Consider the following 20,719-nt stretch of genomic DNA (forward strand, 5'->3'; position numbering starts at 1 on the left):
TATCTTTCTTTAATATTAATAATCAAATTTGATCAAAATTATTTCAACGTCCAACAGCTAGAGCACTTCTAATTAAATATGCTCAAATAATTTTCATCCAGCTCCCTGTTTTAATAATTTTAATTAAAAATCTTTCAATGGTAGTAATTTTGACAAAATTATTCTAATAATATTTGACTAATTAGAATATTTTTAGTGAAAACTACTATACGAGACATCTTTTTTATAATAATAATAATAAAAAGGAATCTCCTTTTTATTTCATAAAAAATAAATAAATTAATCTCTTCCACAGGGACAGGGTGTGCGTGGGCAGATTGGGTAATTTCTCTTTGCCATACGAGAAGTGAAGACGACCAAGAGATTATCTCGATCCTGCATCCCTGCGGGACGGGCCGGTGATCGAGTTGCAACCCTAATTTTTTGTGGTTTGTTGGAGAAGACGATCGGTCTGCAGGATCGAAGGAGGAAGAGGGACCGATGGGAGACTACCAGCGGCTCAACGTGCGCCGGGAGCGCGGCTGCTGCCCTCCCATGGATCTGATGCGGTCGGAGGAGATGCAGCTTGCGCGGATAATCATACCTGTGGAATCTGCCCACCGCACTCTCTCCTATCTGGGTGACCTCGGTCTCGTTCAATTCAAAGACGTATGCAGGGATCTGTAGCCCTTTCTTGCTTTATTTCCACGCTTTTCTTTATTTCCTTTGTGTTTTTTGCTAGTCAAGGTTTGATCTTTGATCCTGTGGGGGGTGTAATAAGGTTTTCTTCTGCAATTCCTCAACGAAGATTATGACACAGCATCGATTTCTCTCTCTTATGTTTCTGTAATCTATCCAATTTTCCCCATCATCATCTTTGTTTCTAGTTTTCTTATTCACCTTGAGCACGATAGATCCTTGAATGTATCATCGTTTATTTGTGAAGGCGAAGTTTTGATCCTTGGGTCATCTGAAGTTCGACCTTATTTGGATTAGAATTGTGTCTATTACTTTGCGTCCTGCATAGTTCCGACTAGTGCGATCTAGAAATGTGCTCCATTTGTTTTCTTGAAATTATTTCGTGTGGTTTTAGTTTTTAAGTAGCTTTTTTTATCATGGTTTTTCCAAAAATCAAGTTGTTTCAAGCTCTTTGAGTAATGCGCTTAGGGCTTTACTTCTTAGGTTCTAATATGACGTCTAAATCTATGGAATCTCTTTCCCCATGTTTTATTTCTTCTGATGATAAGTGTTTTAGCACAATTTATGATCGTTGTTTAATCAAATTCAATAGGTTGAACATGACATCATTGTTTTTGCCTTTTCCCCCCTTGACTTTGTTTGTTCGTAGTGTTTATGTAAAGATAAAGATATGACATGTTTATTAATGCGCATGCATATTCTTAGGACCTACCTATTCAAACATGAGAAAACCTGGAACAACTGTTCCCTGTATTTATGTGTTATGTCATCTTTTTGTCAATTATTTTTGTTGTCAAGGCAGTTCACTTTTCAGCACATACTTTTGGCTGTCTTTGCCTAGAAAATTTGATTCCACTCCCATTGTACAGAATGGGGAGAACTATTTAAGATGGATATGCAGTTCTCTTTGTGATCTGATATCCTCTTATTTGACAAATATTTATATGTTTATGAACATTGGTTCACATTTTCAAAGGCCTCTAAGTTGAAAATTTGTTAATCTCTCATTATTGATCTTGTCCATAGGTATAAGCTGAAATTACTCGTTAGAGTTAGTTGACATTGTTATAACTACTAAAATTCATAACAAAAAAGTTAGTTTTTGGTCATGGAAAAAGTTTTCATCTCCGCATGTAAGTTCTTTTATTCTTATTTTGAATTTTTATTTCATATAAAAACTTTGCCAAGTTTTCAAATCTGTGGAAACTAGAGTTTCATGCTAGGGCAGAATTGACCATGATTTTTTATTTTTTGTATTTTTAAATCTTGTGATCTATATCATTATATTATCTTTTTTTGCTTCTTCATATGAAATGTATTCAAGCTACTAATAAATATTATGAAGCATTAGTTTTGGAAAGGTATATGTCTCATGGATTATTTTTCTTCATTTCACAGTTCTTTACTACATGAAAAATGCAGAAATTATCCATATAATTTGTCGAGAATTTACTTATTAGCTTGGATTTCTTTTTATTATTTATACATGTGTTATGTTAACTTACATAAGATTCAACTCTTCTCATACTCCTATTCTTATTTATGTTGTGTCACATGCTATTTCAAAATGATCGTAAGTTATATCTTATAGTTATGGTGAGGAAACTGTTCTATAGTTCTTTTTTAGCTGTCTACTTTATTTGATTAGTCAAGAGTTATGTTGTTTAAATAAGTTGTTACCAATCTTGTTCGTTTTCAAATTTTCAATGAGAGATTGATGATGGCATCTTTGGTGGAAGGAAAAAATTTCACTTTTGCAATCAACGATGTTCAGTTAGATCTAATCCAATGAGAGAAAATAAGTACATATGATATGAAAAATATTCAAATATGACCACGTATTTTATAGTTGGATAGAGTTAATCAATTAGAGTTGATTGCATGAAAGGTAAACAAAGACCAAACATGATCGTAAGTTATATCTTATAGTTATGGTGAGGAAACTGTTCTATAGTTCTTTTTTAGCTGTCTACTTTATTTGATTAGTCAAGGGTTATGTTGATTGAATAGTTACCAATCTGGTTCGTTTTCAAATTTTAAACATTTAGAGTCTTCATTATCTGTAGGTGAAAAGGAATGAAGTTCTAGGTATTTTATATATTTATATCTATTATTTCAACAATGAGAGATTGATGATGGTATCTTAGGTGGAAGGAAAAAATTTCACTTTTGCAATCATGTTCAGTTAGATCTAATCCAATGAGAGAAAATATGTAAATATGATATGAAAAATATTCAAATATGACCACGTATTTTATAGTTGGATAGAGTTAATCAATTAGAGTTGATTGCATGAAAGGTAAAGAAAGACCAAACACTAACATACTTAACAAATATTACTCTCACTACAACCTTAAATTGAACTCAATAGCTGAGCAATATCCAAGAAGTCTTCTCCAAATAGTTTGTGCTCATGGCCTCTTGCCATAACCTGAAGAGCCTTCCTTGATCTTATTATGGAAACTTACATTGCTTAAATGTACAAGAAATATGGCCCTAAGTTACACATTTTAAACTGTATAGCATGCTTGTCATTGTCTTAGTATGTGATACCCACTTTTTAATTTCTGTTCGAGTATTAGAATTTACTTATATGTGAAATTTTCAATGATTTCTAATATCCAACCATTTCAGCTTAATGCAGATAAAAGTCCTTTCCAGCGAACATATGCAAACCAGGTATTTTCTTCTCTCTTTATTTTTGATATCTTCCGCATTGCCTTTGCTATTAATTGTTCTAGAAGATTGGGTTATGTCTTTTCCAGTTAAATATGGGCATTACTTAATTGAAATATAAGAAAATAAATTGCACTTTTTTGTGCTTAAAGGAGAAATTTATAATTTTTTTTTTATATTAGTCTACAGATTACTTATTCTTTCTTTTATAGTTAGCTATATTGGTTCACCATTTTTCATATCTACAGTTCATTACTCTAATATTTCCCATCCTCTCTAAATTTATCTTCTTGACTACTTTGCAGATCAAAAGATGTGGTGAAATGTCACGCAAACTAAGATTCATGAAAGATCAAATGGCAAAGGCTGGAATTGTGCATTCAGAAATGCCAACACAAATCCATATTGATTTTGATGAATTGGAGGTGACATTGTTGTTCAACTGCTATTTGCATCTTGGCATATGCTTGTGATATAGATTTTCTTGCACTGAATTGTATCATTTATGGCAGATAAAACTAGGAGAGATTGAAGCTGAGCTAATTGAAGTTAATTCAAACAATGAAAAACTACAAAGAGCTTATAATGAGCTAGTTGAGTACATGTTAGTTCTCAAAAAGGTATAAATTACTACGATTTGTAGATGTTATTGGGCCAGATGCAGATGATTATTATTTTTAAAAAAAATTTAGTAAGATCCATTAACTGTAATCTGGATGGGAATACGAGCCTTGCTGTTGCTTGTATTCTTTACATATGTGTTTTTCACATCTGCTATTGATGTTTGTATTGATTGCACAGTTCCAAGTAAATTTTGTAATTGTCATTTTGGTTTTGTTCATTGTAACAACATGAATTTTATCCTATTACTTTTATTGATCCTGCATTCAAGTGTTTACCTACTATTCAGCATGATCACAATTATAAAGAAGTCTTTATCTTATGAACACATTGGTGTGCCTTCTAAATCATGGAGCATGATGCTAAGTTGACTTATTGATGCAGGAAGCCCATTAGCTAAGGCCTCGATCAACTATAGTACATTGCATCAATAGTACCATTACTGGACTGTTCAAAAATTTAGTCTTAAAATCTTAATTGGATTCATGACCTTCAAGTTTGAGCTCATAAGAATAACATAACTTGGTAATCATGCTATACTTAAGATTGAATTTAAGTTATCATCAAACATTTTCTTTTCTAGAAATAATAATCGTTCAAGTGGTTCTTGAGTTCTTTTTTCAGATTGGATATGTAACTATAGAGGTGTGTGATAAGGACAGTTAGCAAACATAATTGTATATTGCAAATTAAAAGATGCTGGGTTGGCCATGTTTTGTCAAGGAAGGTTTGAGGTGTTCTCATTTTTGCATTTTTTTTTTGTAGATTTTAGAATGTGCTTGTTAGTTAATATGCACATAAGACCTTTAGGAAGTCCTCCAATTACTTTCATGCATCAAATGAAGATGCTACATCAACCTCTTTGTTTGGTATATGGTGCTTGAAGTTTGGAAAAAAAAAATCAACTTTTCACATTAGATGTGCTTGATAACAGTCAAAGTCTTCATATATATATATATATATATATATATATTATATATCACTTTTGATTCTGCATTTGATAGTGTTGCTTTCTAATGATTTTTTAAGTTTCTCAGTCATGAAGCCCACCACTTAAAATGTGGTAGAGGCTGTGATCTCAAGTGTAATTAACTATCGATCATGCAATATGAACTTTCTTCCTTGTTTTCAGGCTGGAGAATTTTTTCACTCGGCACAGAGTAGTGCTACTGCTCAGCAGAGAGAAAATGAGTCACACCAAAGCGCTGATGGTTCTCTTGATAGTCCGTTGTTATTGGAACAAGTATTGCAACCACCATGTTCCTTCTATTTGCTATTTTATCTGAATTTTCAATAACAGTCTTGGTATCGTTGTTCAGGAAATGCTGACAGAGCCATCAAAGCAATTAAAACTTGGATTTGTCAGTGGACTTGTGCCCAAGGAGAAGGCAATGTCTTTTGAAAGAATTTTGTTTCGGGCTACTAGAGGTAACATGTATCTTAGTCAAGCTGCTGTTGATGAACCTGTGATTGACCCAATTTCAGGAGAAAAGGTGCATTTCTACTCACAGAGATTATATGTGCGATTAGTTAGCAGTGATTTTCTGAATCAATCTTGAATTTTACAGGCTTAGGAATAGGAATTATGACAGAAGTTATTCAATGAATTTTGGTTTTTTGAGTGCCTCATATATCTTCCAATTCCTTTGCTCACACTTATAATCCACAGGTTGCCAAAAATGTTTTTGTTGTCTTCTATTCTGGGGAAAGAGCAAAGGCCAAAATGCTAAAGATATGTGAGGCTTTTGGAGCAAATCGTTACCCATTTACAGAGGACATTGGAAAGCAAATGCAGATGATTGCTGAGGTTTGCATTTGCTCCTTGAAGTTGTTTTTATGCAGTTCTAATTTATACCAGTATAATACGTTAGGATACTAGTGTTTTGCACATGTTTCTCTGTTTAATAAGGTAATTGCAGTCTTGTTCTCTGTGCTCCGTGGAGTTCTGAAATTCATGACTTACATTTACAGTTCACTCACAAGGCTATTGCTGAACAATACTTATGGTCCTTCTGGTTTTATGAAGTTTTTAACATAGGCTTAGCTGGAAACGTAAAAGATTTTCTAGTAGATGAAAACATTTTATGGTTGTTAGTTTTCTTTGCTCGGATATATGCATATGGTTTTAAATTATTTCTGGTATATGGGTTTTTATTGTAAAGTACAGTTGACATGGGCATCCTATTAATATTTTCTATTTTATGCCCAAAAAATTAAATTATTTTAAATCATACATATGTGCATGTTATATATTTTATTCCTGGCATAGTGCAGTATTTATTTTATATCTATTCAATTATTTTAGTTTAAATCAAGGTTTAAAATTTTGAACTGTGTTGGTGTTTCAACATTGGCTGGAATGATATTGTTTTGGTACCGTGCCAGTGTTTTGATGTATTGTGCCTTTGGAGAATTAGAGGGTGAAGGAGGAAATTGATGAAAAAACAGAAGAGGTCACATCTATATATCTAAGTTTGGATTTTGTCTCCCATCTAAAATGATCCATTTTTACATTGTATTGCAGGGGTACAAGTTACATAAAGATAACAAACATTATCTCAATTCATCTTGACACGTTTTATAGCATGCCAAGGGGTATCAAATGTCACTTTAACATGATACCCATCAACATGATTGTATGATTGACAAAATCACACAAAATGGATTACCTAGGCAAAGTAGTATCGAGTTTCAATAATTTATTAGAACAATGCGTTTTGACTACTTGTCACGATACTAGATTTAGAACCATGGTTTAACTATTATACAATTTCATATTTTTGTTTATTGTAAATTATATATTTTTCTTTTAGCTGTCTTCAAGCAAGGCTTAACATGACTAATGCTATTTTATCTACATGTTATTCCATATTAACATTTACTATCATTAATAATCTAGGTAAATTTATCCCTTTCTCAATATTATGTCATTATCGCATTGACTACATTTTAACGTAACCAGAGTTTTATTATTATTAATCTTATCTTTATTGTAATATTTGATATATGTGTGTGTGCATGTGTTTATTAATGCATGTGTGTGTATATAATATATATGAATATTTGGGTCCCACTGGCATGTAGTAGGACCCATTGCATGCAATTGTGAGTGTCATGCTACAATTTCATGGTAAGTATCATTTCTCATATAATATATATAATATTTGGTCTTGAGACCATGAGGTGCCCCCAAATTACATTGAACATTGAATTGGAGATTATTAGAGGGAGCGACAATGTAATTTTTATAATTATAAATATATTATTGTTATTTAATTTACAGTAAATGTGATTTTTTAATCTGATTTTCTAATGAATTTTTAGCATTATATTGTTTTGTCTGTATTTTAAAATACAAACAAAATTTTCCATGTTTATCATTTTATTATTTTTAGAAGAAATTATGTTAAATTTTGTGTAATACTTTTGATAAAATATTATTGACATTGAGAAGGGTGAAATTGGTTGAATAAAGTTGAAATGATAAATCCTAGTTAGCCCCATTGACTATCTCTGGGGGTGACCGGCCCGGTCCCACGGAAGTTTCCCATCGGCCACCAGGGTAAATCGGGAAGTGCACGCAGCGGCTAGCCCAGACGCCCAACATCCTTTGATTGCGCTCCCCATTTGGAGAAAAATTCCTACAAATACGTTGTAGCTGGGGATCGAACCGTAGGTGCCTGAGTGACAACCTGGATGTCCTACCGCGGCACCATTGCCCCAGTAGGACATCCAATAGTTAATAATGCTTGTTTCAATTTTAAAAAGTTTTGATGAATGATTCGTTTTAGATTGGGAAAGTTGTTGCCTGAAGTTTAAGCCATATTTCCAGCTTTGATCGAAGACCATAACTTATTTTTGTCAACCAAACACCAAACTTTCCTGTAAACAATTTTCTGTGAACAAATGACACATTGATTTTCTCTGATTTTTCTTTGTTCAGTTCTCTGTGACTGGAAAGAATGAGTTTGGGTAATGGTGATAAATGGCCATACTGATGGAAGATTATCTCTTTAGTTCCTTCTTCCTTGTCATTGTAAATATCTCATATTCTAATTCCCACAATATTCTTGCCTAATTCATTGAAGTTTGATTCTGCGATCTAAGTATATATTTCCATTGTTCACATCAACATTAATTTTGCTTGCTCTCTGTCCTACTACTCAGCATGCATATATTGTACTTTTATCACTTCCACCTATGAACTTGAGTTAAATTGTTTAATCTGAGGATGCTAGGCATCAGCTTGGTAGGGTGCATTTGATGTTCTCAATCTCATCTATTCCAAGTTCTAGTAATCTACTTGGTCTCAGTTTAATGCTTTGATATCCTTGTTCTGTTGCATTTTCTGATTCATTCCACCATTAGTCAAAAATTTTGACTGACGCATGTCGTATTCATTAAAAGAGACTGCACATTAGCACATTTGCTAATACCTAGTAAATCTGATTATTGTTGAAATCTCTGGTATCATCCAATTTAATAACAGTGCTTTGTTGTTTCAGGTTTCTGGAAAAATCTCTGAGCTGAAGACTACAATTGATCTTGGGTTGCTTCACCGTGATACCATACTTAAAAATATCAGCTATCATTTTGAGCAGTGGAATAACATGGTTTGTGCTTTTTTGCTTTGAGATAGCTACACGTATATAAGAAAAGTCAAACTTCTGTTAGTCCTATCATTAGCTTGTATCTGAAACCTGGGTTCAAGACATGGTAAACAACTCTACATCTATGTTTTTGCATGTTAACTCCAGATCACAGACTTGCAGGATCCTCGTGCATTATAATTTCCTTGTATGAAAAATTATTTCAGAGTCATATGTTTTAGAATGTCAAAAAAATCTGACCTTCACGTTTCTTTGATCATTGATACATCTTATCATGAAACAGTCATGGGATTGCTTTGCTTCCCAGCCTATGCTCTTGAATACTCAAACCAATGTATTTGTGCTATATTCCAGGCAAGGAGGGAAAAATCTATTTACCACACTTTAAACATGCTCAGTTTTGATGTGACAAAAAAATGTTTAGTTGCTGAGGGTTGGTGCCCTGTTTTTGCAACTAATCAGGTACCTCTTTGAAGTAATTTATGAATCTTAGGCTTTTATGAACCATACATTTCTAAAGTTTGCTAGCCTTTTATGTGGGGACAAATACTTAATAAGTGTTTGTTTTACAGATCCAAGATGCATTGGAGAAGGCTACCTGTGATAGCAACTCTCAAGTTGGTTCTATTTTCCAGGTGCTCCATACGAAAGAATCTCCACCTACATACTTCCAGACAAACAAATTTACTTTAGCTTTCCAGGAAATTGTTGATGCATATGGGTGAGTACCTAATTGAGTAATGATGCTGTAATCTTTTCTTGTAGAGTTAAAGCTTGCATATCTTGAGTCAAGTATGACAGTGGCTCAAGTATTTGTACTTTTTGGTACTATTTGAATCTGATTGTGATTTAGTACCCGCCACCCCAAACCTATCTAAATGTGTCTAGGATTCACATTCTTCTACCTGAATCATACTCGGAATAAAAAATGAGTATCAAACCATGAGGTAACCAACTTATATGTGCATATGTGGATGCCAACAATCAGTTCAGGGAGGTGCTGTACAATACAAAATATTACCCAATTCCATTCTTCATGTTGACTGTCTCTATGCACCACATTGACTTATGCATTGAGCCAACCATTTTTATGTGTGAGTTTGGGAATAGTCAATTATGTGCTGGTTGAATGTATTATTAGATACATGATGTTGGATCAAGCAGCTTATGTTCACTGATGGCTTCCTAGTTCTGGATGATTATGACTTAGGTGACATCATAGTAGTATTCTTTCAAGGATGTCGATGCTCTAGGATAAGTTCGACATGACACCACTTATTCTTGTTGATGATTCTGATATGTTGCTTCATGCACTTGAACAAGCCTACTTAGCAATCTTTGTATCTGTTTGTTATTGCATATCCATCGAGTATGACTAGTCTGAACCATTCTTTTACATGAATATGTATGCCTTTTCTGTTAATCCTAATCTTGCCACTCTTTACTATACAGTAAAGATGAGTTTTTGATTCTGCTTTATCCTAATGTGCTTGATGAATGGAATTTGAGTCTCTGAAAAGCTAATTTTTATGCTCTCTTTTCCTTTGTGCCTGCATGATGTTGTAGTTAATGCATATTGCAGGGTTGCTGCGTATCAAGAGGCAAATCCTGGTGTCTACACTGTTGTCACATTTCCTTTCTTGTTTGCTGTCATGTTTGGTGACTGGGGTCATGGCCTATGCTTATTACTTGCAACGCTATTGCTTATATTCCGGGAGAAGAAACTATCCTCTCAAGTAAATTCTTGTAACCCTCAATTTGTTTATATGATCTTATTTTAAGAAACTATTGAACCTATACATCTTCATTTGTTAACAGATTGGTGATAATAAAGTTGCATACTATCTATCAGTTCCTATATTTTTGAATTTTATGTCTGGTTGTTTGAAATGTTTTGAGGTTAAAAACTGAAATTGGTAATTTGCTATGCTATAACATATGGTTGCAAAACAGAAAGAACAGAGTTTCAATTAAAAATCACATTCTTCATGTCGACTACCAGATTAATTGGAGTTAAACATGAAATATGGTTGCATTGTATGATTTGTATATCTCTTAGTGATTTGATGTGAATTAATGGCATATTCTTTTAGGTTGCTTTTGGTACGTATAAATTGGCATGGTTCATTCTCTTAATGATCCATTATAATGTTTGCATAGATAATTTGATGGGAATGGTCCATTCCAAGGAATAACTCAATCCATTCCACTTTTTAAGAAGAGGAAATTTTCATTACATTTCTATTAAATATAACATTTATTAATAAATTATTATGTAAAAATTATAACTGAGATAAATGCAATAAGTGAACTGAGTGATCAAGTGAGTCGATTGGGCTGAGTGAGAGCCATTGAGTTGGATACGCTAGTCAGGCCAAGTGAACAATCAGGTTAAGCGAATCAGTCGAGGCAGGTGGGCTAGACAGGGATTGGTTTGTCCAGGATGGCCAGTCAGGGGGGTTAGGTCTATTGAGCTGACCAAATGAGTTGGGCACCCTAAAGAGACTAGATAGATCATGTAAGATAAATTGATCAGAAAAATTAGAGTACCAAAAAGAGTTAAACATAGATTTTTTTTTTAATTTCTTATGCCATTCTATTGTTGCAAGCAAACCAAGATACATTCCCCGTTTCATTACATTCCATTTCATTTTTTTTTTCCTATTTCTTTCCATTCCATTCATGCGTGCCACAAACAAACCTAGAACAAGGTTCTTGTTGCCTTTTATCTTTTGGTGGAAGAGTTTGTGCCCATATTTGGAAATTCAAGCACACAATATAGCACATGATTTAACCCCATAGGGGTCACACACCATTTTACTTGTCTGTTGAGATTGAATCCACAGTCTAGACAGAGGCATCTACCTAAATAATTGTTATGATGTTGTTTCCTGTTGGTTTAGGATGTGAGTGAAAATTAGCATTAGGAAAGGCCATCAAGGTATGTGCTACCATTGCTTCAACCTTCCTTTTCTTCTTCCGCCATTTATTCTCATTCACACTACTTCTTGCACTTTTCCTCATCTCCTACATCATCCTTTCATTGATCTAACACTTGGTGCATCGATCATACAAATATTATCTCATTCTAGTATGGCATTGACACTCCAACACCATATGAGACCTTAACCTTGATTTAAATTTTAAAGTATCTAATTACAATGTTGATCTTGAAGTACTTTAATTCTTAAGGAAAAACTTGTTAGCTAAAACTTTTCATATCTATAGCTAATACCTCTTCTATAGTCGAGTTGGATCAACAATATGCTTTTATAACTGTTGTTAAATGAATATGCATTTGAGTTAGATGTTCATAAGATTGTATTTCTATCATTTATTAGAAACTTGCATGTTGTGTTTGATTTACGAGCTTAGAGATGATGCATGTTAGACAGGAAGTATCTATTCATTATTTGGGTGGTGTATTAATGGTGGATGGTCGTGCATATTGTCAATCAGACTATTTGAGTATTGAGGGTAAGGGAAGGAATAAAGAGGCATGCTTTTGACTTGCAGCTATCATCAATAGAGAGATTGGGAGAAGTCATTGACTTGAGAGTAGGTGGTGGAGGTCATCCTTGCTACTGACTTGAGCCTATGAGAGTGAAGGTTGAATGCACTAGAGGCAGAAACGAGTAACTCATAGACAAAGGATGCATGGAGATAATAGATAGGTGTATAACTTGATGTATTTAGATCCATAAGAAGAGTTTGAACATGGGGCGAGTTAGAGACACCTAATAGATGTACATGAAAAATTGAGATATGTGCATGAGAATTGCATAATATTGAAATTTATTTCTCTCCACATTCCCAAAATCATTCTATTCCTATGTTGTTTTCTATAATTTCAAGTGATGCAAATTAACCCCTCAAAGTTAGATGCTTGAGTTGAATCGTGTTGACTTGTCATTTTGTATTTTTTTTATTCTGATTTTAGTATATCTTATCATTTTGAGTTGCCCCATGTTGTTGTGAGTTGAGGAGCTATTTTATTCTCTGAGTTAATGAGATATTGGGTTGAAATTATTGTTTTGGCACTTCACATTTGAGATTTATGAGTTTGATTTCTTCTATTTGCGAGCAATCTAAAGAAGTCATTTGGTGCTTTGGTGAATTTCTGTGCACAATGACTAGTCAGAATTTTTTTTGACTTCTATACTTGTTATTTTTAGAAACTTTGATGTTGGTGAACACATAGGGTACAATTAAATTCTGCGAATTAGGTATATGTATATCAAATTAAAAATATGGTATGTGATTGCTTTTTAGTTAAATCTTCCACGTATGTGTTTTTAGAGCTTCTCACATTGAATTATCCATCCTCATGAATTGCAAGATATAGATTAGGTAAATTGCATGATTTTTAAGGGTTTATTTCCAAGAAAGAAAATTGGATGTAAGGAAATAGTGAGGGCAGAAATTTAGTTGATTTTTTTCCCTATTCTTTGTTTACTTTCATGAACATGTATAAGGTTAAATATGTGAAGGATGAAAAATGGATCCTTTTTCATCAAGTTTGCTATCCAAGGAAGGAAAACTCTCCTTCATCCAGATGTATATTGTACCATTAACCTTTAGATCAATTATACCCAAATAAATTTATGTCTCTTTGATAAGTTTAAACTATAATCCTTCTAACTTTTCCCCCGAGTAAACAAAGGAAAGTAATTTTTAAGATAATGTTCCTATTTTCAAGTAAACAAAAGAATGGAATCATTGAATCTCTTCCCTTATATTTCACGGTCTCTTCCCTTATATTTCACGGTACTATGTTCTCTGTCCTATCTTTTCTTTCATCTTCTCATGTAAAGCTTACTATATTTCAGTTTTGATAGTGTTGACTCTCACCACCTTTAGTACACCTTGATGTGTGTCTTGATGAATTCAAATAAATGATACTCCTTTGTTCCCCTTCCACTTAAGTGATTTACTTTTGAATAAAAATAAGACTAGTAATTATTAATATTTTGTTGTACCATACCATGTTGACATGCTACAAATTTCATCATGTGTGAAGCATATTGAAATAATTCAATTGGCTTTTGCATCTTGAATTCCCTTCCTCTTTGTTTTTTTTCTTTTCTTCTAAAAACAATTCCGTAGGAATTAAATAGTTGGTTGTGGTAATATTGTGTCGTACAAGTTTACTCTTTAATATCCTTCCACTTAATTTCTTTACTTCTAAGAATAAAATTATACCAGTTGGATAATTGAGTTAAACTTTTGGAGAAACAATTTATAAGAATATTATAAACATCTTGATTTTTATCTGAATTCATTCTTTTCAAGTTTCATTGGGTGTTGAAGCATTCAAAGTGTTGACACAATGTTATACTCCTTTGCATGGGTGGCACGAGCAACTTAGGAGAGAATTCCTATGCCAAATTGTACTGGGTTTGGTGATTTTTTTACTAGGATAGTAAATTACAGCTGTGCCAGATAGCATGGCCGCAAATATTAGTGCCAACTATTACGGTCAGCTATATGCATCTCATCTATTTATTGAACTCTATAGGTTATATCACTGGTAAATTTCACTTAATATTTATCTACCTAATGTCCTTGTGGACACTTCTATTCAGAACAAACTATTGCATCTATTGTGTATCACAGCGGTTCCTCCCCCTTTTTTGGCTGGGAAAAACTTGCTGCTACTGTATAGTAAATTGTGGATTCCTCACTGTGGTTAGTTTATAACAAGTTTCCTGGCAATCTTTATGTTCATTTTTGAATATTTTAGTTTTTGTATTTCTTTATTGCAGAAACTTGGTGACATCATGGAGATGATGTTTGGAGGTCGTTACGTGATCCTGATGATGGCATTGTTTTCAATTTATACTGGATTGATTTATAATGAATTCTTCTCTGTCCCATTTGAGTTGTTTGGTCGATCAGCCTATGAATGTCGGGATCCTACATGCAGGTACAGAACGGGTGATCATGCAGTTTGTACCAAATTATGTTTGAGCATATATGTGACTGTTTTGCCTACTTAATTACAGTGATGCTACTACAGTAGGTTTGATCAAAGTGAGGGAAGCTTATCCTTTTGGAGTGGATCCCCAGTGGCATGGCAGCCGAAGCGAGTTGCCATTCCTTAACTCATTGAAGATGAAAATGTCTATCCTTCTTGGTGTTGCACAAATGAACCTTGGCATTTTCTTAAGTTATTTCAATGCAGCATTCTTCAATAACAGTCTTAACATGTGGTAATTTCTAATTTCAAAATTTTCTACAAATGTTCTACAAATTGCATACAATCACCGCTATTTGGTTATATTGCTAGTGTCTGTTCTTTATTCATTATCGAGCACTAGTATAATTGTCTTTATAGAATACAAGTCCTCATAGTGATTCTCTCATTATGTTTTGATGCTCTTTTACCACTTGGGATGGAAGGATTTTTTTCTATAGTTTTTTTGACTTTCTCTGATTGAATATAGAAGAACAACAATCAAATCTTATCCCACTAGATGAGGTTAGCCATATAGATTCTACTACGTCATTAGACTCTATTCCCTACTGTATCATCTATATTTAAATAAATTTTATCTTATTTTATCGTTGTTAACAAAGTCTTCTTTTACTTTTCTCTTCCTTGTTTAATATGTATATTTGTCATAGTTTCACATTGTCTAACTAGAGCATTTATTGGTCGGCTAAGTAGATGTGTGTATCATTTTAAATGCGTCTTTCAGAGTTTTCCCTCAATAGGTGTAACCTCGACTGTCTCTATAATGTTTTTATTTTTTATCTTATCTATTCTCGCATGTCTACGCATCCATCTTAACATTTTCATCCTTGCGGCTCTTGTCTTTTTCTCTTGTACTCGAGTCATAGTCCAACATTCTAACTGCTTATAATATAATAAATCTAATCACCATTTTGTAGAACTTCCTTTCAAATTTTAGAGGTACTTTAAAATCCAAAAAACACTTGTGCTCTTCTCCATTTCAACCAACCTGAGTGATCGAGCTCTTAAATTTTTTACCTTTGGAAAATTCAGCATTCATTATTATGTACAAGCACAACCATATGGTATCTACACATACAATTAGAAACTGTATGCAGCATGTTTTGCGTCTCCTTTTAGTGTTTGAAACCTGTTATTGTATCATATAATAGTGTTTAAAAAGTTGATGCCAAATACTTTTTTAATAAAAATTATTTTGAATTCTCTTTATGGAACACAAATACACAATTGAAATTGAAAAAATTTCCATGAATCAACACACTCAATCATCTAGATGACGTCCTAGAAAATTTTGTTAAATCTACAGCTCACCTATGACAAAGATTATCTTAGAAAAGGACTCCTATAGTGATGAAAACTAGTATTCTAAAACCATGTGACCTTAGACACGAGACTGCATCACATATGTGGTATATGGTCCTTTTTGACAATTTTAGATAAGGCTGGCCGAGAGGGTTCCTATGTGGGTCAAGTGGGTGCATACGTGAATTAAATGGGCCATCTTTGTAATGTAAAAGAAAAAAATGGTTCATTTTTTCTGGTGATCTATAACTTAATGAGGACTTTGATCATGATTTTTCTTAGCTGAAAGAAGATTATCATAAGAAGTCCTTTCCAATTTCACAAATTTTGCCATTGTCATCCTTCATATAATTCTTAATCATTTCAGAAGTACTATTTGTTACATAAAGATACAACATTACAAGAATTAAATTGCATTGTTCATACATTTACTATATGAATTAATAACTATGCTACTATTTTTTATTTATATTTATTATATGAATAATTTCAACTATGCATCTTCGTATATTTTAAAATGTTCATATTATTATACTACTATGTTTCATAAATATTAAATATAGTTCTAAAAATTATTTAAATTATTTGATCTTATGATTGTACTCTAATCCTACAATCAAACTTATAGGTATTTTTCTGTTATGGTAGAATGTCGATCTTGACAACCTTACTAATTGCTTAAAATTGGCCCTTTATACCTTGATGAAAACTTGTGCAATGCTAAGAATTTTGAAGTTTAAAATGTTCCTTTCGGTGGTATCATCATTTTGCAACATAAGATAATGGAAAAACTTACACACTTCTAGGATAGAGGTGACTGACCTTTAATTTATACATTTGTGCAATGCTAAACTTTCTAGTCGTGTTCAACTTTTGATAGGTTCTTTTCAAAAGTGTTGAATGGAATTAAATGGATGTTACTCCTTTAATCTATTATAATTTATTTACCTCTGAAATTGAATATAAGACTACAACAATTAAATAGTTGACTGAATTAAAATTGTTGTATTATACCATGCTAATACTTACCTGACAAACCAAGGTAAATTTAAATGAATTTTGTTCTTTTAATCTCTTTCCACTTGTTTTTTTTTATTTTAAAAATAAACCTATAACTATTAGATAGTTAATTGAATTAAAATTTTATATACCATATTGTGTCAACATATGATACACTTTAGCATATATTGGATTATGTGGAGATGAATTTAAATAAATTTTGCTTCTAACTTTCACATTTGCTTTCTAAAAACAAGATTGACAATTAGATATTAACAACAATCAAATCTTTATCCTATTAAGTGAGGTCGACTATATGGATTCTCATATGCCATTGGACTTGATTTCTTACTATATCTTCATCTATATTTTATGTCACTTTATCATTGCTAGCTAAGTCTTCTTTGATTTCCTTCTTAATTAATGTGCATATTTGTTATGGTCTCACATCATCTAGCTGGGACATTTATTGAACGCATTTGTACGTGTCCATATCAATTTAAAAGCATTTCTTAGAGTTTTTCCTCAATAGGCACAATCACATTTTTCTCTATAATGTTCTAGTTTCCTATGTTGCCCATCCTCATATATCCATAATTCCATTTTAACATTCTCATCTTTGCTGCTTTTATCTTTTTCGCATATGCTCACTTCATAATCCAACATTAACTCCATATAACATAGCATATCTAACTGTTATTTTGTAAAACTTCCTTTTAAGCTTTAGAAGCACCTTACAATCACAAAAAAGACAATTAAATATTAAATTGAATGAAAATTTTGGAAATTTAAGTTACAAAACTACAGCAGCATTTTGAGATATCATTTATCTTGACACACATCAACACTCACTCAAGCGTACCAAGTTTCAGCATGATACAGTCGTTCGTGGCACAATTAGCACGATCAACAGATGAAAGATTTGCCATACTGGCTAGTATCAGATTTTGATATCATTATCAAATGGAAAACTTTTGACATGAAATTTCAAAAGTAGTTCTCTTCTGATCTCTTTTGCATATTAGTTTGACAGAAGACAATTTCAAACCATGTTCTCTCTAATCTTCTCGTCTGTGCATTAATTTTGTTGCAGGTACCAGTTTATTCCACAATTAATATTTCTGAACAGTTTGTTTGGGTACCTTTCTGTCCTCATAATTGTAAAATGGTGCACCGGTTCCCAAGCAGACCTATACCATGTTATGATATATATGTTTCTAAGCCCAACAGATGACTTAGGTGAAAACCAACTCTTTCCTGGCCAAAAGATTGTCCAGGTTGGCCATTTACAATTACCCTTTGTTATTAGTATTTTAGATTTCCCAAGTTGTGTGGGCAATTTTATTTTATTTTTACAATTTTTCATTGTGCTTCCAGCTTGTGTTGCTTCTTTTGGCTCTTATTTCAGTTCCATGGATGTTGTTTCCAAAACCCCTACTCTTGAAAAAGCAACATAATGAGGTAAGCTTAATTTTCCTCCTGGTCTCTTTAAGTTTTTTGTTGCTTGTATTGATTATCTTTTATGATTGAGATCCAGAGACACCAAGGTCAATCTTACAGCATGCTCCACACTACTGAAGAGTCACTTGAGATTGAGCAAGATCATGATTCACATGGACACGAGGAGTTTGAGTTTAGTGAAGTTTTTGTCCACCAACTAATCCACACAATAGAATTTGTCCTTGGAGCAGTCTCAAATACTGCCTCATATCTCCGTTTATGGGCCCTCAGGTATACTTTTCTCCTGGCATATTATTATATGAATCAAGATTCTTTTCTTGAAGAAGATGCAATACTCAAGGTACACAACATTCAGTAGTCTGCATGATTTAATTTTGAAGAAATGCATCTATATCAGAAATCATCTAGGAAGATTGCTTTATGAGATGGAAGAAAAAGTGACCTTGTTTTGTTATAGCTACAAGCTCACTTTGTGCATGCTACAATGCTTGATGTGTTCACATACTGCATTATTTTTTTCTATTGCCTGGATGATGGTTTCTGTTTACAATGCTTCATATGTTTCACATGTATTGTTTTTTCTATCAAATGGATGACGGTTTCTGTTGCATTCTTCATTTTAATAGTCCTTAATCAAATCTGAAAACCTATTTGTACTTCTTCAGCTTGGAATTGTGGAGATCAAGTTGGTAAACACATTGATAGCCTATTTCAAGTACTGCTTGAACTTTGAACTGTGAAAAAAGGTGTAAACTTGTGTATATAGCAACTCTGTATGGTTGTTGTATCAATACTCCCTGAATGACCAGGCTCCAATGTGTTGAAGATGTACAGACAACTCCAAGAACATGCACTAATAAGAAGCTGAAGTAGAGAAGCTAGGAGTGTTTTTTAGATGATATCAATTAAAAATAGTCAATCAAAGCATGTTTCATGCAGTTATCGTTTGGATACATTCCTTAAGTAAAGCAGAGTAAAAATTGTTTGTCTTGGTCTAGAGCTTTGAGAGCTAATGAATGCTTGATAACACTTGTCTTCTTTCTGCAGTCTTGCTCATTCTGAGCTGTCAAGTGTGTTCTATGAGAAGGTGCTTCTTCTTGCTTGGGGGTAAGCTCTCTTCCTGATTGATTTCTCATTTGGTTGTTAATATATTGTCATGAGTTTCTTTACACTAAAATGACAAGTGATTGTTAACAGGTTTAACAACATCATCATTCTCATTGTTGGCGCCATCGTCTTCATTTGCGCCACCGTTGGCGTGTTGCTTGTCATGGAAACTTTGAGTGCATTCTTGCATGCACTCAGGCTTCACTGGGTCGAGTTCCAGAACAAGTTTTACGAGGGCGATGGATACAAATTCTCCCCTTTCTCGTTTGCATTAATCCCCGAGGAAGATTAAAAACAGCAATCATAATGCTTCTATTTATGGAGCATTTGTAAAAATAAAGTCTCTTGAAGGCTTGTAACCATAGCCAAATAATTTTTGCTGCTTCCATCATGAAGGGACCTGGATTAAATTTAAACATTTTTGTGCAGGTGTGTATTATATCGACGGTTGGCAGAGTCTTGCATCAACCCTCAAGTCTGATGTTCCTAAATCATTTGTTTCTTTGTAATAAATTGTATAAGGCTTAAGATACTTTATCTTTCATTTAATAATCCAGTATTCATCTTATGGTTTGTCATAGACAGTGAGTACTCTGGATGATAAATTTCAAGGATTACCTTTTTGTGATGTTTCTACCATAATATTACTGGAGCATGCCAATACTGAGAATTTAGGACGATGTTTATAGTAATACTCAACATGAGCTTGGGTTGTAAAAAGCCATGAAAAACAAGTAATATGCAAAGCTGCAAACATACCTTGGTAACGTGAACAATTTCATCAATGGTTGGTTCAAAATAGTTACTATCTGATTTCTAATTTTAGGGTTTTATTTTATCACAGGACTTTTAAGGTTTATTGTGTATGATGCTTTGTTTGGTTTTTAAGGTTTATGTTCTTTGAAGCTTGTGTGTAGTTGGAGCCCTAAGAGATGGGCTTAGACTTCAGATGGTACTAGATGAATTTAAACTTGCAAAAATATAAAATAAGTAGCAGTTTTGGGCCTTTTCACTTGCAAATTCTATTTGTACATGTATTTTTTTTAAAAAATTATTTAGGCATATGTACTAGTTTTTGCCACTTTGGATTTATTTGTATTTCAAAAAAATTCGGCATATATATATTAGTTTTTGTGAAATTGCTATATTGACTCGTACTAGTTAAATTTAGAGTCACAATTTTGATTAGGTATGTGATTAGTTCGTCTTGTCAAATAATTTAAGTGGATTGAATTAATATTTTATCAATCCATTTTAAGATGGATCTAGATGGGCTAGTTCATTTGGG

General features: G+C 33.1%; 1 protein-coding gene across 1 annotated transcript; it reads left to right on the plus strand.

Moving 5' to 3' along the window:
* Window positions 1–336: 336 nt before the first annotated feature.
* LOC141813888 (V-type proton ATPase subunit a3-like) lies at window positions 337–20,009 on the plus strand. The gene is made up of 18 exons (XM_074701887.1): window positions 337–648; window positions 3,313–3,357; window positions 3,660–3,779; window positions 3,867–3,974; window positions 5,108–5,218; window positions 5,295–5,468; window positions 5,645–5,782; window positions 8,481–8,588; window positions 8,940–9,047; window positions 9,158–9,306; window positions 10,168–10,321; window positions 14,351–14,511; window positions 14,591–14,797; window positions 17,957–18,140; window positions 18,241–18,324; window positions 18,401–18,594; window positions 19,372–19,431; window positions 19,522–20,009. The coding sequence occupies exons 1-18, from the start codon at window positions 481–483 to the stop codon at window positions 19,721–19,723; spliced, it is 2,475 nt and encodes an 824-aa protein (XP_074557988.1). The 5' UTR covers window positions 337–480; the 3' UTR covers window positions 19,724–20,009.
* The last annotated feature ends 710 nt before the right edge of the window (window positions 20,010–20,719 follow it).

Source organism: Curcuma longa, chromosome 20 (assembly GCF_044706935.1).
Source record: "Curcuma longa cultivar G26 ecotype Majalengka, Jawa Barat chromosome 20, ITB_CL_G26_1.1, whole genome shotgun sequence".
NCBI classification, from domain to species: Eukaryota; Viridiplantae; Streptophyta; class Magnoliopsida; order Zingiberales; family Zingiberaceae; genus Curcuma; species Curcuma longa.

Excerpts from the sequence above, each read along its gene's own strand:
- LOC141813888 (XM_074701887.1), top strand. The coding sequence starts at position 481 with ATGGGAGACTACCAGCGGCTCAACGTGCGCCGGGAGCGCGGCTGCTGC. Across the intron at positions 8,589-8,939 it reads TTGAGCAGTGGAATAACATG|GCAAGGAGGGAAAAATCTAT; the intron begins GTTTGTGCTTTT and ends GCTATATTCCAG. Across the intron at positions 10,322-14,350 it reads AGAAGAAACTATCCTCTCAA|AAACTTGGTGACATCATGGA; the intron begins GTAAATTCTTGT and ends TCTTTATTGCAG.